General features: G+C 40.7%; 1 protein-coding gene across 3 annotated transcripts in view; it reads right to left on the reverse strand.

Moving 5' to 3' along the window:
- CHM (CHM Rab escort protein) overlaps window positions 1-26499 on the reverse strand; it is a 279787-nt gene that overhangs the window by 142574 nt on the left and 110714 nt on the right. For all 3 annotated transcript variants that reach the window (XM_055393821.2, XM_055393823.2, XM_055393822.2), the window contains 2 exons: window positions 18448-18520; window positions 6559-6683 (listed from right to left, as the gene is read on the reverse strand). In XM_055393821.2, the coding sequence (XP_055249796.2) occupies window positions 6559-6683; window positions 18448-18520 (198 nt within the window). The remainder of the gene's footprint in view (window positions 1-6558; window positions 6684-18447; window positions 18521-26499) is intronic.

Consider the following 26499-nt stretch of genomic DNA (forward strand, 5'->3'; position numbering starts at 1 on the left):
CTTGCATATGCTGAGAGAGTAGTGTACAAGATGAAGATAATTAGCAACAGAAACTAAATGACTGCCCAGCATTTGCATATAACTACAAGATACTCAGAAGTGATAATAACTTCCTTTATGGAAAAAAAAAAAAAAGCTCATGAAGTGAGCCTAAGGATAAGTAGAAAATTACAATTAACTTGTGGTATATGGCTACGGACAGAAAACACATGACTCTCAATAGAAAACAGACTCTCTTAAAAAGCCAATGGAAAGGAAGACATACAACTGTTCCTCTTTGCAGAAAACACAGCTGTCTATGCAAAAATCCCAAGGAATCTACACAAAAAGTCCTAGAATTAGCATGTTCATCAAGATTTCAGGATACAAGATGAATGCATAAAAGCCAATTGTATTTCTAGATACTAAAATGGAACATGTGAAAACCAAAAAGAAAAAGGCAGTGCCACTTACAATAGTAGTTGCTCCAAAGAAAATTAAATATTTAGGTACACAATTAAAAAACGATGTACAGAACTGGTATGTTGAAAATTACACAATCTTATAGAGAGAAATCAAGATGACCTCCCTTAATGGAGAAGCATAACTTGTCAACAGATTGGGAAACTCAAAATAATAAAGATTTCAATTCACCCCAAGTTGATCAGTAACTTTAATGCAAATCCTATCAATTCCAGCAACATTTTCTAGACGTGGTCAAGCTTATTAAAACATTTATATGGAAAGGCACAAACTGCAGAACAGCTAAAATAATCTTGATAAAGAAAAACAAGATTGGAGAACTCATTCTAACAGATATTAACTCCAACTTACAAGTGCAGTAATCAAGACAGTGTGATACTGGTATGGGCAAAGACGGAAATCAATGGAAAAGAAAACAGAAGCCAGAAAGAGACCCATCCAAGTACAGCCAACTGAGTTTTGACAAAGTTGCAAAAGTAACTCAATGGAGCAAAAACAGCCTTTTCAACAAATAGTACTGAATGAACTGGATATCAATAAAGGAAAGCAAACATGGATCTAAACCTCACACCATAAAAAAAAAAAAAAAAAAAAAATTAAAGTGGATCGTGTACTTAACGTATAAAACATAAATCTATGATTTCTTTTTTTTTAATTAAACAGAAAAAAAATCTCCTGGCTCTATAGCTAGTCCAAGAGTCAAAAAAAAAAAAAAAAAAAAAACTGGTAAATCGAACCTCATCAAAATTTAAAATATTTGTTCTATAAAATACCATGTGTAGAAAGGATGAAAGACAAGCTAAAGACTGGGGGAAAATATCTGCAAACTAAAGAACTCTTAAATCTCCACAGGGAAAAAAAAAAAAAAAAAACACCCAATTAAAAAATGAGCAAAAGATATGAACAGATATCTCACCAAAAAAGATATATGGATGGCAAATAAACACATGAAAATATATTGAAAATCAAGCACCAGGGAAATGTAAAATAAAACTGCAATGAGATATCACTACTACATACCTATAAACACTAGCTACACTGAAGAAGTTATACCACCAAATGATGGTGAAGATATGGAAAAACAGTCACTTGCACATGCCTAGTGTGAACGTAAAATGGTACGGCTTCTCAAATTGCCAATATATGTAGGATTATAGAAAAAGCAAAAGAATTCCAGAAAAACAACTGCTTCATTGACTATGCTAAAGCCTTTGACTATATGGATAACAACAAACTATGGAGGTGATGGAATTCCAGTTGAGCTATTTCAAGTCTTGAAAGATGATGCTGTGAAAGTGCTGCACTCAATATGCCAGCAGATTTGGAAAACTCAGCAGTGGCCACAGGACTGGAAGAGGTCAGTCTTCATTCCAATCCCAAAGAAAGGCAATGCCAAAGAATGCTCAAACTACCGCACAATTGCACTCATCTCACACGCTAATGAAGTCATGCTCAAAATTCTCCAAGCCAGGCTTCAGCAGTATGTAAACCGTGAACTCCCAGATGTTCAAGCAGGTTTTAGAAAAGGCAGAGGCACCAGAGATCAAATTGCCAACATCCGCTGGATCATGGAGAAAGCAAGAGAGTTTCAGAAAAACATCTATTTCTGCTTCATTGACTATGCCAAAGCCTTTGACTGTGTCGATCACAATAAACTGTGGAACATTCTGAAAGAGATGGGAATCCCAGACCACCTGACCTGCCTCTTGAGAAACCTGTATGCAGGTCAGGAAGCAACAGTTAGAACTGGACATGGAACAACAGACTGGTTCCAAATAGGAAAAGGTGTACGTCAAGGTTGTATATTGTCACCTTGCTTATTTAACTTATATGCAGAGTACATCATGAGGAATGCTGGGCTAGAAGAAACACAAGCTGGAATCAAGATTGCTGGGAGAAATATCAATAATCTCAGATATGCAGATGACACTACCCTTATGGCAGAAAGTGAAGAGGAACTCCAAAGCCTCTTGATGAAAGTGAAAGAGGAGAGTGAAAAGGTTGGCTTGAAGCTCAACATTCAGAAAACAAAGATCATGGCATCTGGTCCCATCACTTCATGGGAAATAGATGGAAAAACAGTGGAAACAGTGTCAGACTTTGTTTTTTTGGGCTCCAAAATCACTGCAGATGCTGATTGCAGCCATGAAATTAAAAGACGCTTACTCCTTGGAAGGAAAGTTATGACAAACCTTGATAGTATATTAAAAAGCAGAGACAGTACTTTGCCAACCAAGGTCCGTCTAGTCAAGGCAATGGTTTTTCCCGTGGTCATGTATGGATGTGAGAGTTGGACTGTGAAGAAGGCTGATCGCCGAATAATCGATGCTTTTGAACTGTGGTGTTGGAGAAGACTCTTGAGAGTCCCTTATACTGCAAGGAGATCCAACCAGTCCGTTCTAAAGGAGATCAATCCTGCATGTTCATTGGAAGGACTGATGCTAAAGCTGAAACTGTAATACTTTGGCCACCTCATGCGACGAGTTGACTCACTGGAAAAGACTCTGATGCTGGGAAAGGTTGGGGGCGGGAGGAGAAGGGGACGACGGAGAATGAGATGGCTGGATGGCATCACCGACTCTGTGGACATGAGTTTGAGTGTACTCCGGGAGTTGGTGACGGACAGGGAGGCCTGGTGTGCTGTGATTCATGGGGTCGTGGAGAGTCGGACACGACTGAGCGACTGAACTGAACTGAACTGAATGGAAAATACCAGACCACCTCACCTGCTTCTTGAGAAACCTGTATGCAAGTCAAGAAGCAACAGTTAGAACAGGACTTGGAACAAATGACTGATTCAAAATTGGGAAAGGAGTTCTACGAGACTGTATATTGTCACTGGTTTATTTAACTTCTTTGCAGAGTACATCATGCAAAATGCCAGGCTTGATGAATCACAAGCTGGAATCAAGACTGTTAGGAGATATATCAACCACCTCAGATATGCAGATAACATCACCCTTATGGCAGATAGTGAAAAGGAACTAAAGAGCCTCTTGATGAAGGTGCAAGAGGAGAGCGAAAAAGTTGGCTTAAAATTCAACGTTCAAAATACTAATATCATGGCATCGCACAACCAATGCTTCACAAGTTGAATGAATTGGGCTACAAAGTTTTGCCTCATTCACCTGACTTCTCGCCGACTACCCCTTCTTCAAGCATCTCGACAACTTTTTGAAGGGAAAATGCTTCCAAAACCAGCAGGAGGTAGAAAGTGCTTTCCAAGAGTTTGTCAAATCCCAAAGCATGGATTTTTATGCTATAGGAATAAACAAACTTATTTCTCGTTGGTAAAAATCTTTTGAAAGGTAGTTGTTCCTATCTTGATTAATAAAGATATGTGTTGCTGCTGCTGCTAAGTCACTTCAATCTTGCCTGACTCTGTGTGACCCCATAGACAGCAGCCCACCAGGCTCCCCTGTTCCTGGGATTCTCCAGGCAAGAATACTGGAAAGGGTTGCCATTTCCTTCTCCAATGCATGCATGCATGCTAAGTCGCTTCAGTCGTGTCTGACTCTGTGCGACCCTATGAACAGCAGCCATCCAGGCTCCTCTGTCCACAGGATTCTCCAGGCGAGAATACTGGAGTGGGTTGCCATTTCCTTCTCCAAATAAAGATATGTGTTTGATCCTAGTTACAATGATTTAAAATTCACTGTCTGAAAATACAACTACTTCAAACTAATCACTTTGGGAAGTTCCAAAAGTGAAACTGAAGAAACCAGGAATCAAAAACAAGATGATTTCCTCTGCATTCAAAATGTATCATATCAGTCATTAGAAATCATAAACACCAATTGTCATGAAGAGTAAAGAAATCAGAGGCCTTGAAACAGCAAAAGTACCTCTCAAAGGGCCTGAGTATGACTGTCACTATATTCTAGTCAAGTAGTATTCATAGACACACAATAAATTTACCAAATATTTATTCCTGCTTTTGCTAAAGCATATGACTTTACAGCTGAGATCATCTTTTGTTCTAAATCAGTCTACACTGGCTCTGAACAGTATCAGAGTTATACTTTTCTTACTGAATGCCATTTAGCATATGCAACTTATAATCTGCATCTGACATTTCAAAGGCTGTCCTTTTACATAAAATCATAGAAAATTAACTGGGTATTAATGACAGAAAATGCTAGTTACAGATATGAATATAGGTTAAGAAATCAATAACAAGTACCTCAACTTTTCAAGGGCTAAGGTCATACTTACCACTGTGCCACAACAAGGCTATGTACGATGACAGTACACATCCTAAAATCTCTAGTATCTTGGATTTTAAGTTTTAATTACTATTATAGTGCTTGACATTGATGTCCTAAATCCCTTGACTTTATCACTATTTCAAAAATTGCACTGAACTATGTGATGGCTACCTTTCAGCCCATTAACAATGTAATCTGAAAAAAAAAAAAAAAAAAAAAACAAACACCTATTCTAATTGTTTTAAAACAATGAATTATTTTACTTAGAAGGAGACACTGAGAGCATTACTTGCCCCGTTCTCTCATGATTTACAAAAATATGCCCCAAAATGTCATCACCACTGAATTTGATTTTTTTAATTCAAAATTACAATTTTGCATTTTGCTATACTGAATATTATCTAAGAAGAGTTAGAACAACATCGAACTAGGATTAAAAAACCCTGGGTTTTAATCTAAGACTCCACTGCTACTTAGGGCTTCCCTGGTGGCTCAGTAGTAAAGAATCTGCCCGCCAATGCAGGAGACGTGGGTTCAATCCCTGAGTCGGGAATATCCCCTAGAGAAGGAAATGGCAACCCACTCCAGTACTACTGCCTGGGGAATCTCAGGGACAGCGAAGCCTTGTGGGCTACAGTCTGTGGGGTTGCAAAAGAGTCGGACATGACTGAGTATGCATGCATGCCACCACTAACTAGCTTAGATATGGATTTGACATTTATCAAGCCAGTTGACCTTCAGCAAATTAAACTCTTTGATGTTCACTGAGGACTCTAAAAAATCTAACTAATACTATTTGCTCTATACTAGCATAGGACTGTTATAAGAATCAAACAAGAAAATGTATTTAAAGAGCTTGGTAAATTACAAATTATTAATGTAAGATTATCTAAACAAAGAAAACTTAAAGTTACATTTTAGTTTTTTCTTCCAGTTTTACTTCAATATAACTGGCATACATCACTGTATAATTTTAAGGTATACAGCATAATGACTGATTTACTATGTACATCAAGAAGTGACTATCACAATAAGTTTAGTGAACATTCATCATCTCATACAGATACAAAATTAAATAAACAGAAAAAAATATCTTTTCTTGTGTTGAGATTTCTTGGGATTTACTCTCAACAACTTTCATATATAATACAAAGCAGTGTTTATTAATCATGTTGTAAATTACCTCTCTAGTACTTAGTTATGGAGAAGGCAATGGCACCCCACTCCAGTACTCTTGCCTGGAAAATGCCATGGGTGGAGGAGCCTGCTAGGCTGCAGTCCACGGGGTCGCTAAGAGTTGGACATGACTGAGCGACTTCCCTTTTACTTTTCACTTTCATTTTCGTACATTGGAGAAGGAAATGGCAACCCATTCCAGGGACGGGGGAGACTGGTGGGCTGCCATCTATGGGTTCGCACAGAGTCGGACATGACTGAAGTGACTTAGCAGCAGCAGCAGCAGTACTTAGTTATAACTGAAACTTTGTACCTTTTGATTGCCTTCATCCAATCCTCCCTGTATCCCATTGCCACCCCTTACTACAATGTCACTGGTAACCACAAATATGATTTCTTTCTCTCTTTTCTATGAGTTTGCTTGCTTTGAAGTATAATTACAATGACACTGATGAACCTAGAGCATATTATGCTAAGAGAATTAAGTCAGACAGAGAAAGATAAATACTGTATACCACTTACATGTGAAATCTAAAAATTAATACAAATGAACAAATATAACAAAACTGAAAGTTATATTTTTTAGAAGGCAAGCATATCAAGAAGACTTGTAGCAATCAATGCCATGTAAATTCTTACTGTTGGCTTCTTCTGAAAAGATGTGAATATGAAGTCATTAATATAATTTATTGTAAATAAATACTTATTATACCTTGCATAACAAAACACTTCCACATGTTGAATGGTTTTGTCTGTCCTGCTAAGAGCAATACCTTCTTCATTTTCAAGGATCTTCTCTTGCCATGATGGGCATTCATTCACAATATCACTGTTTTCCTAAACAAAATACAGATGAGAAATTCTAATTAAATCGGGTAATCTGAACTTCTACTTTTCTGAGAAAATTTATATCTTTCTAAATTCATGCCTTTCCTTCCAACCCATCAAAACTCAAAGGATATCACTTCAGAGTCGTTGAAGCAACTTAAGTATAGTGTGCAAATTTAAAGGAAGGAAAGGAAAATAATGTGTAAAAATCTATCCTATCCAAAGCTAATTCTGGTTTACCAATTTCTATCAGGATATGTGATGCTTTGATGCAGTCATTTGGATGTGGCTGTTGTGACACTGCTTAAGAACTAGGGCAACAAACCCTTCATCCGCTAATACTCAACCATATATGATACACATATTGTGTGGGCTAAGTCACTTCAGTTGTGTCTGATTATTTGTGACAATAAGAACAGTAGCCCTCCAGGCTACTCTGTCCATGGAATTCTCCAGGCAAGAATACTAGAATGGGCTGCCATGCTCTCCTCCAGGGGATCTTCCTAACTCAGGGATCAAACTCATGTCTTTTATGTCTCCTGCATAGAAAGGTGGGTTCTTTATCACTAGCACTAACTGTGAAGCCTGGTGCACATATTACTTGTTACTAAAAAAGTTTTAAAATTTTGTTGTCAAAACAGCAGGCCCCAAATTAATTCATTCTACTTAATTTCAGATTTTTGAAGGTTGGTCAGTAGCTGTGTCAAATCTTGATTATACGTAAAATTATTTTTGAAAAGTACTCAGCCCAGTATAACTAAAGACTTTATAATAATCAACCTAAATATTTTATATTTAGAAATACACTAAAAATAAGATTGCATAATAAAGTATATAAACCCTTACTAGGGCTTCCCTGATGGTTCAGATGGTAAAGAATCTGACTGAAATGTGGAAAACCTGGGTTCAATATTGGGTTGGGAAGATCTCCTGGAGAAGGAAACGGCAACCCTCTCTAGTATTCTTGCCTGGGAAATCCCATGGACAGAGAAGCCTGGCAGACTACAGTCCATGGAGTCAAAAAGAGTTGGACATAACTGAGGAGCTAAAACACTTTCAAATTCTTAATAAGGATTGAAAATGGTCCTTTAAATTTTTCAATAATTTCCAATTATATTCTATGGAGAAAATCATATGATACAATATTCAAATACAGGGGATTTCTGAAGATGTCAAGACATATCTTTCAAAATCTCAAGGGCCAATTTTTAATCTGTTCAAAATTTTATTCTACTTCATACATACCTCTCAGAGAAAAACCAATATTTAATGTATTACATATACTCAATAAACTAGTAATGAGATATAACTACAATAGCCTTTGTTTTAAGTAAACTCACCTCAGAAAATTTCAAAACTTAAAGATTTCACAAACTAGGCAATAATTATTTTTAAAAGGCTCCACTGTCTTGAATTTAACATTTTAAACTGACAAAAAGAAACAGCAGACAGTTCTTATTAAGTATAATTGTTAAGTTCAGTCGCTCAGTAGTGCCCAATGCATTGCGACCCCATGAATCACAGCACGGCAGGCCACCCTGTCCATCACCAACTCCTGGAGTTCAATCAAACTCATGTCCATCGAGTTGGTGATGCCATCCAGCCATCTCATTCTCTGTCGTCCCCTTTTCCTCCCGCCCCCAATCCTTCAAAGCATCAGAGTTTTTTCCAAGGAGTCAATTCGTCACATGAGGTGGCCAAAGTATTGGAGTTTCAGCTTTAGCATCAGTCCTTCCAATGAACACCCAGGATTGATCTCCTTTAGAATGGACTGGTTGGAACTCCTTGCAGTCCAAGGGAATCTCAAGAGTCTTCTCCAACACCACAGTTCAAAACCATCAATTCTTCAGCCATCAGCTTTCTTCACAGTCCAAATCTCACATCCATACATGACCACTAGAAAAACCATAGCCTTGACTAGACGGACCTTGGTTGGCAAAGTAATGTCACTGCTTTTTAATATGCTATCTAGGTTGGTCATGACTTTCCTTCAAAGGAGTAAGTGTCTTTTAATTTCATGGCTGCAATAAGCATCCACAGTGACTTTGGAGGCCAAAAAATTAAAGTCTGACACTGTTTCCACTGTTTCCCCATCTATTTCCCATGAAGTGATGGGACTAGATGCCATGATCTTTGTTTTCTGAATGCTGAGCTTCAAGCCAACCTTTTCACTCTTCTCTTTCACTTTTTTTTAAAATTTATTTTATTGGAGGCAAATTACATTACATTAATATATTCGTTGGTTTTGCCATACATTGACACGAATCCACCCTGGGTGTACATGTGTTCCCTTTCTTGAACTTCCCTCCCACCTCCGTCTTCCCCATATCTTCCCTCCAGGTCATCCCCGTGCACCAGCCCCAAACATCCTGTATCATAAGTCGAACCTGGACTGATGATTCATTTCACATATGATAATATACATGCTACAATGCCGTTCTCCCCAATCATTCCACCTTTACCCTCTCCCACAGAGTCCCAAAGACTGTTCTATATACCTATGTCTCTTTTGCAGTCTCGTATAAAGGGTTAAGGTTACCATCTTTCTAAATTCCATATATATGCGTTAGTATACTGTATTGATGTTTTTCTTTCTGGCTTACTTCACTCTGTATAGTAGGCTCCAATTTCATCCACCTCATTAAAATTGATTAACATGCATTCTTTTTGATGGCTGAAAAATACTCCATTGTGTATATGTACCAAAGCTTTCTTATCCATTCATCTGCAAATGGACATCTAGGTTGCTTCCATGCCCTGGCTATTATAAACAGTGCTGCAATGAACAATGGAGTACATGTGTCTCTTTCAATTCTGGTTTCCTCGGTGTGTATGCCCAGGAGTGCGATTGCTGGATCATATGGCAGTTCTATTTCCAGTTTTTTGAGGAATCTCCACACTGTTCTCCATAGTGGTTGTACTAGTTTTCATTCCCACCAACAGTGTAAGAGGGTTCCCTTTTCTCCGCACTCTCTCCAGCATTTATTGCATGTAGACTTTTGGATAGCAGACATTCTGACTGGTGGGAAATGGTATCTCATTGTGGTTTTGATTTGGATTTCTCTGATTATGAGGGATGGTGAGCATTTTTTCATGTGTTTGTTAGCCATCTTTATGTCTTCTTTGGAGAAATGTCTGTTTAGCTCTTTGGCCCATTTTTTGATTGGGTCATTTATTTTTCTGGAATTAAGCTGCAGGAGCTGCTTGTATATTTTGGAGATTAATCCTTTATCAGTTGCTTCATTTGCTATTATTTTCTCCCACTCTGAAGGCTGTCTTTTCACCTTGCTTATAGTTTCCTTTGCTGTGGAGAAGCTTTTGATTTTAATGAGGTCCCATTTGTTTATTTTTGCTTTTATTTCCAATATTCTGGGAGGTGGGTCTTGGAAGATCCTGCTTTGATTTATGTCGGAGAGTGTTTTGCCTACGTTCTCCTCTAGGAGTTTTATAGTTTCTGGTCTTACATTTAGCTCTCTAATCCATTTTGAGTTTATTTTGGTGTATGGTGTTAGGAAGTATTCTAGTTTCATTCTTTTACAAGTGGCTGACCAGTTTTCCCAGCACCACTTGTTAAAGAGACTGTCTTTTCTCCATTTTATATTCTTGCCTCCTTTGTCGAAGATAAGGCGTCCATAGGTGCGTGAATTTATCTCTGGGCTTTCTACTTTGTTCCATTGATTTATATTTCTGTCTTTATGCCAGTACCATACTGTCTTGATGACTGTGGCTTTGTAGTAGAGCCTGAAGTCTGGAAGGTTAATTCCTCCAGTTCCATTCTTCTTCTTCAAGATTGCTGTGGCTATTCGAGGTTTTTTGTATTTCCATACAAATTGTGAGATTATTTGTTGTAGTTCTGTGAAAAATATCGTTGGTAGCTTGATAGGGATTGCATCGAATGTATAAATTACTTTGGGTAGTATACTTATTTTCGCAATATTCTTCCAATCCACGAACACGGTATATTTCTCCATCTACTAGTGTCCTCTTTGATTATTTTCATAGTGTTTTGTAGTTTTCTATGTACAAGTCTTTTGTTTCGTTAGGTAGATATATTCCTAAGTATTTAATTCTTTTCATTGCAACAGTGAATGGAATAGTTTCCTTAATTTCTCTATTTTCTCATTATTAGTGTATAGGAATGCAAGGGATTTCTGTGTGTTCATTTTTTATCCTGCAACTTTACTGTAATCATTGGTTAGCTCTAGTAGTTTTCTGGTAGAGTCTTTAGGGTTTTCTGTGTAGAGGATCATGTCATCAGCGAATAGTGAAAGTTTTACCTCTTCTTTTCCAATTTGGATTCCTTTTATGTCTTTTTCTGCTCTGATTGAAGTAGAAAAAACTTCGAGAACTATGTTGAATATTAGTGGTGAGAGTGGGCACCCTTGTCTTGTTCCTGACTTTAGGGGAAATGCTTTCAGTTTTTCACCATTGAGGATAATGTTTGCTGTGGGTTTGTCATATATAGCTTTTATTATGTTGAGATATGTCCCTTCTATCCCCACTTTCTGGAGAGTTTTTAATCATAAAGGAATGTTGTACTTTGTCAAAGGCTTTCTCTGCATCCATTGAGATAATCACATGATTTTTATTTTTCAGTTTGTTAATGTGGTGTATCACGTTGATTGATTTGCGGATATTGAAGAAGCCTTGCATTTCTGGGATAAAGCCCACTCGGTCATGATGTATGATTTTCTTAATGTGTTGCTGGATTCTGATTGCTAGAACTTAGTTAAGGATTTTTGCATCTATGTTCATCAGTGATATTGACCTGTAGTTTTCCTTTTTTGTGGGATCTTTACCAGGTTTTGGGATTAGGGTGATTGTGGCCTCATAGAATGAGTTTGGAAGTTTTCCTTCCTCAGCAATTTTCTGGAAGATTTTGAGTAGAATAGGTGTTAGCTCTTCTCTAAATTTTTGGTAGAATTCAGCTGTGAAGCCGTCTAGGCCAGGGCTTTTGTTTGCTGGAAGTTTTCCGATTACTTCCTCTAGTGCTGTGCTTGGGTTGTCCTCTTTCACTTTCATCAAGAGACTTTTGAGTTCCTCTTCACTTTCTGCCATAAGGGTGGTGTCATCGGCATATCTGAGGTTATTGATATTACTCCCAGCAATCTTGATTCCAGATTGTGCTTCTTCCAGCCCAGCATTCCTCATGATGTACTCTGCATATAAGTTAAATAAGCAGGGTGACTGTATACAACCTTGACGTACTCATTTTCCTATTTGGAACCAGTCTGTTGTTCCATGTCCAGTTCTGACTGTTGCTTCCTGACCTGCATACAGGTTTTTCAAGAGGCAGGTCAGGTGGTCTGGTATTCCCATCTCTTTCACAGTTTTCCACAGTTTATTGTGATCCACACAGTCAAAGTCTTTGGCATAGTCAATGAAGCAGAAATAGATGTTTTTTCTGGAACTCTCTGGGTTTCTCCATGATCCAGCGGCTGTTGGCAATTTGATCTCTGGTACCTCTGACTTTTCTAAAACGTGCTTGATCATCTGGGAGTTCACAGTTCATTGCTGAGGCCTGGCTTGGAGAATTTTGAGCATGACTTTATTAGTGTGTGAGATGAGTGCAACTGTGCGGTAGTTTGAGCATTGTTTGGCATTGCCTTTCTTTGGGATTGGAATGAAGACTGACGTTTTCCAGTCCTGTGGCCACTGCTGAGTTTTCCAAATTTGCTGGCATATTGAGTGTAGCACTTTCACAGCATCATCTTTCAGGATTTGAAATAGCTCAACTGGAATTCCATCAACTCCACTAGCTTTGTTCTTACTGACTCTTTCTAAGGCCCACTTGCATGAACGTCTGAGAATTCACGGTTCACAGTTTGCTGAAGCCTGGCTTGGAGAATTTTGAGCATGACTTTACTAGCGTGTGAGATGAGTGCAACTGTCCAGGAGTTTGAGCATTCTTTGACATTGCCTTTCTTTGGGATTAGAATGAAGACTGAACTTTTCCAGTCCTGTGGCCACTGCTGAGTTTTCCAAATTTGAAGCCATATTGAGTGCAGCACTTTCACAGCATCATCTATCAAGATTTGAAATCGCTCAACTAGAATTCCATCACATCCACTGGCCTTGTTCGTACTGATGCTTTCTAAGGCCCACTTGACTTCACATTCCAAGGTGTCTGGATCTAGGTCAGTGATCACATTATCGTGACTATCTTGTTCGTCAAGATCTTCTTTGCACAGTTCTTCTGTGTATTCTTGCCACCTCTTCTTAATATCTTCTGCTTCTGTTAGGTCCATACCATTTCTGTCCTTTATTGATCCCATCTTTGCATGGAAAGTTCCCTTTAAATCTCTAATTTTCTTGAAGAGATCTCTTGTTTTTCCTATTCTGTTGTTTTCCTCTATTTCTTTGCATTGATCACTGAGGAGGTCTTTCTTATCTCTCCTTGCTATTCTTTGGAACTCTGCATTCAGATGCTAATATCTTTCCTTTTCTCCTTTGCTTTTCACTTCTCTTCTTTTCACAGATATTTGTAAGGCCTCCTCAGACAGCCATTAAAAGACGCTTACTCCTTGGAAGTAATGTTATGACCAACCTTGATAGTATATTAAAAAGCAGAGACATTACTTTGCCAACAAAGGTTCGTCTAGTCAAGGCTATGGTTTTTTCCGTGGTCATGTATGGATGTGAGAGTTGGACTGTGAAGAAAGCTGATCGCCGAAGAATTGATGCTTTTGAACTGCGGTGCTGGAGAAGACTCTTGAGAGTACCTTGGACTGCAAGGATATCCAACCAGTCCATTCTAAAGGAGATCAATCCTGGGTGTTCGTGGGAAGGACTGATGCTAAAAGCTGAAACTGCAATACTTTGGCCACCTCATGCGAAGAGTTGACTCACTGAAAAAGAATCTGATGCTGGGAAAGTTTGGGGGCGTGAGGAGAAGGGGACGACAGAGAATCAGATAGCTGGATGGCATCACCGACTCAGTGGACATGAGTTTGAGTGAACTCCGGGAGTTGGTGATGGACAGGGAGGCCTGGCGTGCTGTGATTCATGGGGTCGCGGAGAGTCGGACACGACTGAGCAACTGAACTGAACTGAACTGAAGGCCCACTTGACTTCACATTCCAAGATGTCTGGCTCTAGGTCAGTGATCACGTCATCGTGACTATCTTGGTCGTGAAGATCTTTTTTGTATAGTTCTTCTGTGTATTCTTGCCACCTCTTCTTAATGTCTTCTGCTTCTGTTCGGTACATACCATTTCTGTCCTTTATCGAGCCCATCTTTCATGAAAAGTTCCCTTGGATCTCTAATTTTCTTGAAGAGATCTCTTGTTTTACCTATTCTGTTGTTTTCCTCTATTTCTTTGCATTGATCGCTGAGGAAGGATTTCTTATCTCTCCTTGATATTCTTTCGAACTCTGCATTCAGGTGCTTATATCTTTCCTTTCCTCCTTTGCTTTTCACTTCTCTTCTTTTCACAGCTATTTGTAAGGCCTCCTCGGACAGCCATTTTGCTTTTTTGCATTTCTTTTCCATGGGGATGGTCTTGGTCCCTGTCTCCTGTGCAATGTCATGAACCTCCATCCATAGTTCATCAGGCACTCTATCAGATCTAGTCCCTTAAATTTATTTCTCACTTCCACTGTATAATCCTAAGGGATTTGATTTAGGTCATATCTGAATGTTCCAGTGGTTTTCCCTACTTTCTTCAATTTAAGTCTGAATTTGGCAATAAGGAGTTCATGATCTGAGCCACAGTCAGCTCATTATACTTCCCAACACAAAAGAAGAGGAGGTAAAGTATAGGAGCTTCGGACAAGGTTACCAACCTGAAAAAAAGAAGCATGTGAAGGGAAAAAGGATAAGATGACAAAGTCAACATGCTGGAGTAGTAAAAGAAACATTAAAATAAATGTCTACAAAAATACCTTGTTTTATTAAATCTAATCCATTACCAAAATTTATTTTTTAAAAAATCCCTTCACTCACACAAAATTTTCCATCCAGTCATTTAAGATAGTTATATTTAGGTTGCTGTTATTCTTAGAATCTCGGCTAAATTTTCTCATGGAAGGGATGAATATGCTTCAATATAAGGTGACCCTCACACACACTTGCTAAGGATTACATTCAAAAAATGGTTCCTGATAAACATAAAATATTCAAGGCATATTGATTAAAAAAAAAAAAGCTAATCTATTTATATCATTTACTTTCTTGATTTATACATAGCTTGAATTATTACATGAAATGTTACTTCACAAATATTGCTTGTTTTTCCATTCTACTGAATTGCATTCCAACTGAATCTTCAGTATATCTTCAATGTCAATTTCTTTGTCATCACTACGGGTACTTTTTGAGTCACTTATTAAAATCAATCAAGAAAACTAAAATGCTTAGTTTGGTACATGGTAGTACTTAATAAGTCTTAGCTGTATCATTCTTAGTTAGCTGAATACAGTGCTCTAGAAACTATCACCCTTCTTCCCCAAATGCCCAAACCCTTTTGAGATACAGAGTTTCTTAGTCTATGTATGATGTTCTCAGAAGGAATTCCACATCAAGCTACATGTACCATTTATAGAAAATTAGGACAGTTTTTAATGTCTCGTAATAATTGGCAAACTCCAAGACATAACCAACTCCAAATGTAAAATGATATTATAAAAAATTACTTTAGAATGATGTCTAACATTCGAGTAGTGAAACTCTATTCTGACGGGGGAAAAATTACTAAATATATATGAAATTTCTTGTTTTTTGTTTTCAATTATTCTGTCAGGTGACTTCTATATAAGCAAAACCACCAAAGACAATGATAGATCATTTCAAATTAATGCATCTTCCCAAAATACGTAGATTTTTCCCCAAAAACGTACTAACTGAAAAAGCTAGTAATATGTGAGATTTTAAGGATAGAGATTTTTTTTGAAAGAATATTTTGGATAAAAAAAAACTTGTCTGATATTTGGATACACAGAGTAATTAGAGCATGGTATCAAACATATATGATTCATTCTTCAGTCAACATATTTATTTATGCTTAAAAAGGGATGCTACTATATTTTAGTAGCATTGGGATAATATTAGCTGAAAAGGTGACTAGAGAATTTTTGTTAAATAAGTAAATAAAAATTATCAACCCTACGATACAGATGAATCTTCATGCCTTCTTCAACACAGAGTAATTATATGACACAAAATACAATCTAGTAAATTTAAAAAGAAAGAGCAAGATGGCAGAGGAGTAGGTGGACATGGAGAATATCTCTCGCCATGGATTCTTCATGAATATACCTTCAGACACAGAAATGCATGCAGAACACCATCTGAGAGCAGACAGGAGTACCTGACCAGCAGAAAAGAATATATAGAATCATGCAAGACTCGGCGGGAGGAAGGAAAAAACAGGAGTGTTAGTAGGACTGAACCTCCTCTCGGTGGGTGGGGGAAATGAAGCAGGGGTCCGATTCCCACGTTGGTGCAACTGTCTGAGTCAGAAGAGAAATAGTTAAGGCTGAGTGTGAAACAACTAATCTGTGGCAGACTAAATGGAATGAGAAACAGGCCTTGCCACAGCCATACATACCCCAGACAGGGACACAGGTCCACTAGAAGGTGCAGACACTGGGAATTGGAGTTTAGGGATTTTGGAGCAACCCCAGGTCGAGGGCTGCTGTTGACTGTGGAGAAACAGATCGAGGGGATGTAAGGGGGTAGACTGTGGTTGGAAATGCCTGTGGAGGAAAGCCAGGCAGCCATGGAAGCAAGGCAATATTGCTGAGTCACGTGTAGGGGTTGGGGCCATCACCAAAGCCTCTCTCTCTCCACGGCAGGATCCATCAGCTGAAGGATACAGAGGCTGACCCATCAAACGCCTGACACACTGAACTACAGAGTAGGATCCCACCCAGGGCGCTCCTTTAAGTGCCTGACAGGTCGATCTACAAAGTAGGACCCCAGCCAGGGGGGCCCCTCTATGTGCTTGATGTGCCAATCAACAGAGAAGGACCCCAGTAAAGGGAGCCCTGTAAGTGCCTGAATGGTCAGAGCTATGGAGAAAGACTGGCCAAAGAGGCCTTTTGATTGCCAGCTACAAGAGGACTGGACAAAGACTCTGATAGCGCCATAACTCCTGTGGTGGAAGCAGTCCGTGTCCCTGAATACTTGGCACTACCAGGGTCTCCACAGCCAATCACCTGTGCCACCTTCACACGCAAATCACACTGGGGCAGAGCTGCCACAGGCAAAAAAAAAAAAAAAAAAAACCTCTTGCGTCTATGCAAGAGGGTCACTTTGGTCACGTCTAATTCTTTGTGACCCTGTGGACTGTGGCCTGACAGGCTTCTCTGTCAGAGAGGGGATTTCTCCAGGCAAGAATACTGGAGTGTATTGGCCAATACTGGTTGCCACACCCTTCTAGAGCACTATATTTCCTGCTGCCCTGGCCGCCAACTCCCCCGAGTACCTGGTGCTGCCAGAACCTGTGACCTAAGCAGTTGTACCAACTCCACACCTGGTCCTCACTGGGGCAGACCCAAGTCCTCCAGGACAGCCTCAGGAGCAAACCCCAGTGGACGATGCACTTGCAGAGGTAGAAGTAAAACCACAATTAAAACCCAGGGGCAGTGTGCCAAGGTAGAAGACGTAAAACCTTCCCACCAGCTGTACAAGCTGCAGATTAACTCTACACGATCAACTAGGCAGACTCTATGTCCAGGAATATATAAAAGGACATTGAGAGCTTTCACAAAACACACTAGTTCTGACAGCTATGGACACTGGTGGCAAGAACACACAGAAGTAGGACCATATTAGAATCTGAGCTGCCCCCACAACAGGTTCAGAGGTCAGCACAGTGTTGGAGGGCATCCTAGGGAGGTGAGGTGGAATTTTCCCAGTGAGGGAAAGGACTTTGACAGCAGTGACTCCATAAAAACACCTATTATTCTTATGTTTTGACTTGTTCTGTAGAATCTTACGGATGTTTACGTTTTACCTTTTTTTTTTTTTCGGTTTCTTTTCCCCCTCTGCTCTGTTGTAGCTGTGGGTTTTGCTGGCAGTATGAAATCTAAGTAAGTTACTGAGCTTTTTAATTTTCTCAGTCACATTTTTATTGTTATTATAGACCTCTGCCTCTATGTTGGGTTTTTGCAGTTCTGTGGAATTTTCCTTAATTTTTTCTTCTTCCTTTTTTTTTCTCTCCTTTTCTACTATTAATTTTTAATTTTTTAAAACCTATTATTATGTTTTCTACATTTATTCCTTTGTTTGCTTTTCCTTCTGTTCTTTTCCCCTTGCAGTTAATCTTTAATGTATATAAATCTTTATCTTCCTCTATTTAACTTTGCATATCTATTATTTCTTTTGTTCCTTTCCTCTCAAAATATTTGTTAGTTATATTTATATTGCTTTATTCCCCACTTGGCACCTTGCTTTAATTTTGTTTTCCAATTTGTGCTTTAATTAATTGTTCTTAACTGGAAGATATAATTTTTGGTTTCCTTTGTTCGCCAGGTCAATCGATTGCACTTTATTTTTGTTGGACTCTTTTGATTATGCTTATGGGTGTATATGTCTATGCGTTTATTCAGTCACACTTTTAAATATTGTTATAAATCTCCACATTTTGGGCTTTTGCAGCTCTGCGGGATAGGGAGGGAGATGGGAGGAAGGTTCAAAAGGGAGGGGATATATGTATACCTATAACTAAATCATGTTGAGGTTTGACAGAAAACAACAAAATTCTATAAATCAATTCTTCAATTAAAAAATAAGTTAACTAAAAAAAAAACAATAAGATAAGAATTTTACCTGGTGTTCCTTTAGCCAGGACAACAGACCTGAAAAGCTAAAACTGGCCCAGTTTCCTCCATAGTAGCTTCTTCTGTAACAATAAAAGGAAAAAAAAAAAAAAAAAGTAAATGAAAGGGTATAAAAAAACCTAATTACTGATCTTCATCCCGTTTCATTTTTAACACTGCTACCTCAGAGTTCAAAAGCACATATAATTCGGATGTGGAAAATCAGACAAGGTAATAGAACAAAATAAATAGAAGTGGGACTTCCAGGCCTCAAATGTAACTTTTCATTATATAGTGAGTGAGTGAGTGAAGTCACTCAATCGTGTCCGACTCTTTGCATCCTCTCTCCATAGGATTCTCCAGGTAAGAATACTGGAGTGGGTTACCATTTCCTTCTCCAGGGGATCTTCCCAACCCAGGGAGCGAACCCAGGTCTCCTGCATTGCAGGCGAATGCTTTAACCTCTGAGCCACCAGGGAAGCCTTGGCTTCCTTGGAACTTTCTGCACTGATCAAGTGTCACAGAGCAGGTGATAATGAACAAATTTTACTTCTGAGTTAATAAAAATGGCTGGGAAGAAAATCTTGGTAGATCTCAAAGAAGGCCACTAGAAAAAACTGCTAAGTTTTCCACAAGCAGTAAATATCAACTGCTAGCACCACCAGAGAACTCATCACATGTGCATAAATACATAAATACATTTATTTATACATACACATATTACTGGCTACTCTAGTGGTAGGCCCTGTGCCATTCTAAGCCTTCAGGGCCAAAAATAAAAGTATATCTTGAGACACAGTAATTCACATCAAGATGTCTGTGATAAGTATAAGAAGAACAATATTTCTACTGATAACTGAACTATTCTTCACTCCACAGCACTGTGAAAATCACTCCATTTTATAAAATCCAGAGATCTTCTAGATAGGATCAGATAAACCCTGTAAAAACTGGACTCCTAATGAACTTCTGTTAGTAGCAGACTTCCCCTAGAGAGGGAAATGGCAACCCACTCCAGTGTTCTTGCCTGGAGAATCCCTGGTGGACTAAAGTCTATGGGGTCGTAGAGAATCGAACATGACTGAGTGGCTAACACACACACACACACGCAGTAGCAGACTTCTGGCAACCAGAACTCTCAGTCCTATATACTGGGCTTCCATATTGTTACAAACTTCATCATGTTACATTGATTATTTGTATGACGAGTCCCCAAGGACACTAAAATCAACCTATAACAGTCACTATAGTTTGGAGAGATCGTTGGTTTTGTTTTCATTTTTGCTTCACCAGATCTTTCTCTAAGGAAATAAAAATTTATCAAAGGCCTTTTTAAAAAGAAAGCTAAAACCTCTAATAGGATATCTAAAATAATTTACTCATAATACCACTGAATAGTCTCTCAAAATCCCGATACAGATTTCTCTTCAATCAATTCTTCATTGCTCTTAAGAACAATCAGTTTTACCCTCAAATTTTTTACCAAAAATCAATGCTTGTTCTAACAAAGAAAATGATTAAACCAAACAATTGCTATGTCCCAATCTGTCCAGTGAAGTTATGTTAAACATTTTCAATACTATTAGATTGTATTTTTAGTTTCTGCATTGCACTGATGGATTTACCTAACTGTCGAAAAAAAATTTTAAATTTATATACATTACGCTGGAGGGAAGAAGATGGCAGAGGAATAAGACGGGGAGACCAATTTTTCACCCACAAATTCATCAAAATAACATTTGAACGCTGAGTAAATTCCACAAAACAACTTTTGAATGTGGGCAGAGGACATCAGGCACCCAGAAAAGCAGCCCATTGTCTTCGAAAGGACGTAGGAAAAAACATAAAAGATAAAAAGAGAGGCAAAAGAGTTAGGGACAGAGCTCCATCCCAGGAAGGGAGGCATAACAAAGAGAGAAGTTTCCCAAAACCAGGATACACTCTCACTGGCAAGTCAGTGGCGAGCTTTGGAACCTCAGAGGGCAACATAGCTGGGAGGAAAAAGAAATAAAAAATTAAAACCCACAGATTATGCGCCCAATGGTAAATCCCAGTGGAGAAGCAGCACACACGCCTGCATCCACCAGCTAGAGCTAGGCAGGGAGGAACCGGCTGCATTACTTAGAGTAAGGACCACGCCTGAATGCCCTGAGGGCAATCTGAGAGAGCTAACTGGATATAGCAAAGCAGACTGTGGGATAGCTACCCCGCGAAAAGGCGAAAAGCCCTAACCTGAGATTCCACCAGACCCGCTCACAGAAAAAAGGACTGAGCAGAGCTAGCTGGCTGCGGAAGGCCCATCCCCTGAGACAGGCAGGGGAGGGAAGCCAGAGCCGGAAGGGGGCAACTGTGGTGCCAGAGAGGCATCCGATACCAAACTACAAACAGGCTTTGTTACTAACCAAGACTTCCTGGGTTTCTGGCCGGTCGACATCCGCCTGAGAAGGTGTGCCAGATGTACGCCCAGAAAACTGAGCGGCAGGGACCAGGGAGGTGATAAGTCGCAGCGACTGTGCTCGCCAAACACCTGGTCAACTGAGCTGCTCACACCGAGGAAGGGCACAAAACGCAGGTCCAACCAACTCTGCGCCTCTGTGGAGTACCCAAGTACCTGAACCTGAGTGGCTTAGACCTGGGATGTGCATGCAACCCAGTGTCGGTCTCACACAGTTCCCAGCAGAGCAACCTAGAGCCTGTGCAGTGTAGACTGGGACAGCACACATACCATGAGCTGGGGAAAACCCAGTGTGGCCAAGACACTGCGAGCACTCCCCACAGATTCCAGCGATATTTGTTTTCAGCGTTCATCTCTCTCCACAGAACAACTGAACAAGCGAGCCTTAAAAAGTGTCCACCACCGCCCCCTAGTGACAGGGCAGAAATTAGAAACTGAAGAGACTAGCAAACAGAAGACACTAAAACAGAGGGAACCACCTTGACAGATGTAGAAGTCTTGAGGCTACTGCAAGAATAAGACTGAAAACCGGAGACAGGAGGCTTAAGTCCAAATCCTCAGAACACCAGAGAACTCCTAACGCCAGGGAAAAATAATTTATAGAAGCTCATCAAACGGCTACATACCTAGACTGAAACCAAGCACCACCAAAGGGTCAACAAGTTCCAGAGCAACACATACCATGCAAATTCTCCAGGAACACAGGAAAATAGCCCTGAGTATCAATATACAGGCTTCCCAAAGTAATTCCAAACTCATAGACATGTCATAACTCATTATTGGACATTTCATTGCACTCCAGAGAGAAGAAATCCAGCTCCACCGACGACAACACCGTCACAAGCTTCCCTAACCAGGAAACATTGACAAGCCACCCGTCCAACCAAACCCACAGTGAGGAAACTCCATAATGAAGAGAATTCCACGAACTGCCAGAAGACGGAAAGACCATCCCAAACAGAGCAATAAAAGCAAGACGAAAAGGCAGAGAAACACCCAGCAAGGAAAGGAACAGGATAAATGGCCACCAACCCAAACAAAAGAGGAAGAGATAGGGAACCTAACTGATAAAAAAATTCCGAAAAATGACAGTGAAACTGATCCAAAATCTTGAAAACAAATTGGAGTTACAGATAAATAACCTGGAGACAAAGATCAAGAAGATGCAACAAAGGTTTAATAAGGAACTCAGATCATAACAGATCAGTCGCTCAGTTGTGTCCAACTCTCCACGACCCCATGAATCACAGCACGCCAGGCCTCTCTGTCCATCACCAACTCCCGGAGTACACTCAAACTCATGTCCACAGAGTCGGTGATGCCATCCAGCCTCCTCATTCTCCGTCGTCCCCTTCTCCTCCCGCCCCCAACCTTTCCCAGCATCAGAGTCTTTTCCAGTGAGTCAACTCGTTGCATGAGGTGGCCAAAGTATTACAGTTTCAGCTTTAGCATCACTCCCGCCAATGAACATCCAGGATTGATCTCATTTAGAACGGACTGGTTGGATCTCCTTGCAGTATAAGGGACTCTCAAGAGTTTTCTCCAACACCACAGTTCAAAAGCATCCATTATACGGCATTCAGCCTTCTTCACAGTCCAACTCTCACATCCATACATGACCACGGGAAAAACCATTGCCTTGACTAGACGGACCTTGGTTGGCAAAGTAATGTCTCTGCTTTTTAATATACTATCAAGGTTGGTCATAACTTTCCTTTCAAGGAGCAAGCGTCTTAATTTCATGGCTGCAATCAGCATCTGCAGTGATTTTGGAGCCCAAAAAAATAAAGTCTGACACTGTTTCCACTGTTTCCCCATCTATTTCACATGAAGTGATGGGACCAGATGCCATGATCTTTGTTTTCTGAATGCTGAGCTTCAAGCCAACCTTTTCACTCTCCTCTTTCACTTTCATCAAGAGGCTTTTGAGTTCCTCTTCACTTTCTGCGATAAGGGTAGTGTCATCTGCATATCTGAGGTTATTGATATTTCTCCCAGCAATCTTGATTCCAGCTTGTGCTTCTTCCAGCCCAACGTTCCTCATGATGTACAATGCATAGAAGTTAAATAAGCAAGGTGACAATATGCAACCTTGACGTACACCTTTTCCTATTTGGAACCAGTCTGTTGTTCCATGGCCAGTTCTAACAGTTGCTTCCTGACCTGCATATAGGTTTCTCAAGAGGCAGGTCAGGTGGTCTGGGATTCCCATCTCTTTCAGAATGTTCCACAGTTTATTGTGATCGACACAGTCAAAGGCTTTGGCATAGTCAATGAAGCAGAAATAGATGTTTTTCTGAAACTCTCTTGCTTTCTCCATGATCCAGCGGATGTTGGCAATTTGATCTCTGGTGCCTCTGCCTTTTCTAAAACCTGCTTGAACATCTGTAAGTTCACGGTTCACATACTGCTGAAGCCTGGCTTGAAGAATTTTGAGCATGACTTTACTAGCATGTGAGATGAGTGCAATTGTGCGGTAGTTTGAGCATTCTTTGGCATTGCCTTTCTTTGGGATTGGAATGAAGACTGACCTCTTCCAGTCCTGTGGCCACTGCTGAGTTTTCCAAATCTGCTGGCATATTGAGTTCAGCACTTTCACAGCATCATCTTTCAAAACTTGAAATAGCTCAACTGGAATTCCATCACCTCCACTAGCTTTGTTAGTAGTGATGCTTTCTAAGGCCCACTTGACTTCACATTCCAAGATGTCTGGCTCTAGGTCAGTGATCACGTTATCGTGGCTATCTTGGTCGTGAAGATCTTGTTTGTACAGTTCTTCTGTGTATTCCTGCCACCTCTTCTTAATATCTTCTGCTTCTGTTAGAACCATACCATTTCTGTCCTTTATCGAGCCCATCTTTGCATGAAATGTTCCCTTGGAATCTCTAAGTTTCTTGAAGAGGTCTCTTGTTTTTCCTATTCTGTTGTTCTTCTCTATTTCTTTGCATTGATCACTGAGGAAGTCTTTCTTATCTCTCCTTGCTATTCTTTGGAACTCTGCATTCAGATGCTTATATCTTTCCTTTCCTCCTTTGCTTTTCACCTCTCTTCTTTTCACAGCTATTTCTAAGGCCTCCTCAGACAGCCATTTCGCTCTTTTGCATTTCTTTTCCATGGGGATGGTCTTGTTCCCTGTCTCCTGTACAATGTCACGAACCTACGTTCAGAGTTCATCAGGCACTCTATCAATCATATCTAGTCCCTTAAATCTATTTCTCACTTCCACTGTATAATCATAAGGGATTTGATTGAGGTCATATCTGAATGGTCTAGTGGTTTTCCCTACTTTCTTCAATTTAAGTCTGAATTTCACAATAAGGAGTTCATGATCTGAGCCACAGTCAGCTCCTGGTCTTGTTTTTGCTAATTGTATAGAGCTTCTCCATCTTTGGTTGCAAAGAATATAATCAATCTGATTTCGGTGTTGACCATCTGGTGATGTCCATGTGTAGAGTCTTCTCTTGTGTTGTTGGAAGAGGGTGTTTGCTATGACCAGTGCGTTCTCTTGACAAAACTCTATTAGCCTTTGCCCTGCTTCATTCCGTGCTCCAAGGCCAAATTTGCCAGTTACTCCAGGTGTTTCTTGACTTCCTACTTAGACGCGACGCGAGAGACGCCGGCCCCGGCGATGCAGACGCGACGCGAGAGACGCCGGCCCCAGCAGTGCAGACGCGACACGAGAGACGCTGGCCCCGGCGGCGCAGACGCAATGCGAGAGACGCCGGGCCCGGGGGCGCAGATGCGACGCCAGAGATGCCGGCCCCAGCGCAACGAACCACGCAAAGAGGTGCGGCCGTGAGGAGCTACCCCACGCCTGAGGCCAGGGCCAGCGGCCGAGAGGAGCTGCCCCACGTCCAACAGGCGGTGGCTGCGTGGGCGCAGGAGGGCCGAGAGGAGCTACTCCGCGTTCAACATCAGGACGGGCGGTCTTGAGGAAATACCCCTCGTCCAAGGTAAGGTACAGCAGCTGCACTTTGCTGGAGCGGCTGTGAAAAGATTTTCCACAACCAAGGTAAGAGAAACCCAAATAAGACGGTAGGTATTGTGAGGGGGCATCAGAGGGCAGACAAACTGAAATCATAATCACAGGAAACTAGCTGATCTGATCACATGGACCACAGCCGAATGTGATCCACTGGAGAAGGGAATGGCAAACCACTTCAGTATACTTGCCTTGAGAACCCCATGAACAGTAACAAAGGGCAAAATGATAGGATACTGAATGAGGAATTCCCCAGGTCGGTAAGTGCCCAGTATGCTACTTGAGCTCAGTGAAGAAATAACTATAAAAGAATAAAGGGATGGAGCAAAAGCAAAACCAATACCCAGTTGTGGATGTGACCAGTGATAGAAGCAAGGTCCGGTGCTGTAAAGAGCAATATTGCATAGGAACCTGGAATGTTAAGTCCATGAATCAAGGCAAATTGTAAGTGGTCAAACAGGAGATGGCAAGAGTGAACACAGACATCCTAGGAAATCAGTGAATTAAAATGGACTGGAATGGGTGAATTTAACTCGGATGACCATTATATCTACTACTGTGGGCAGGAATCCCTTAGAAGAAATGGAGTAGCCATCATGGTCAACAAAAGAGTCCGAAATGCAGTACTTGGATGCAATCTTAAAAATGACAGAATGATTTCTGTTCGTTTCCAAGGCAAACCATTCAATATTACAGTAATCCAGGCCTATACCCCAACCAGTAATACTGAAGAAACAGAAGTTAATCGGTTCTATGAAGACCTACAAGACCTTTTAGAACTAACACCCAAAAAAGATAGAGTCAATATACATGAATAATGCAATAGATGAGATCAAAAACACTCTGGAAGGAACCAAGAGTAAAATAACGGAGGCAGAAGATAGAATAAGTGAGTAAGAAGATAGAATGAAATAAATGAAACAGAGAGGAAAAAAGAAAAACGATTTAAAAGAAATGAGTAGAACAAACAATAGGGCGCAGACGGGAGAGACGCCTGGCTCCGGCGGCGCAGACGCGAGAGACTCCCGGCTCCGGCGGCGAAGACGCGAGGGATGCCCGGCTCCGGCGGCGCAGACGCGAGGGACGCCCGGCTCCCGGCGGCGCAGACGCGAGGGACGCCCGGCTCCGGCGCAACCGACCACGTGCAGAATCGTGGCTGAGAGGAGCTGCCCCACGCCCAGGGTTAGGGCGGTGGCCGAGAGGAGCTGTACCACGTCCAGGAGGCGGTGGCTGCTTGGGCACCGGAGGGCTGAGAGGAGCTGATCCACATTCAAAGCAGGAGGGGCAGCCTTGAGGAGATACCCCTCGTCCAAGGTAAGGTACAGCAGCTGCACCTTGCTGGAGCAGCTGGGAAGAGATACTCCATGACCAAGTGGAATATAAGAATCCAGTGTTCTGGGGAGGAAGGAACAAGATGGCGGAGGGATAAGACGGCGAGACCACTTTCTCCCCCACAAATTCATCAAAAGAACATTTGAACGTGGAGTAAAGGCCACAAAACAACTTCTGAATACTGGCAGAGGACATCAGGCTCCCAGAAAAGCAGCCCATTGTCTTCTAAAGGAGAGAGAAGAAATCCAGCTCCACCCACCGGAACACCGACACATGCTTCCCTAACCAGGGAA

This window comes from Moschus berezovskii, chromosome X, assembly GCF_049115385.1.
Source record: "Moschus berezovskii isolate FMDL1 chromosome X, NW_MosBer_1.0, whole genome shotgun sequence".
NCBI classification, from domain to species: domain Eukaryota; kingdom Metazoa; phylum Chordata; class Mammalia; order Artiodactyla; family Moschidae; genus Moschus; species Moschus berezovskii.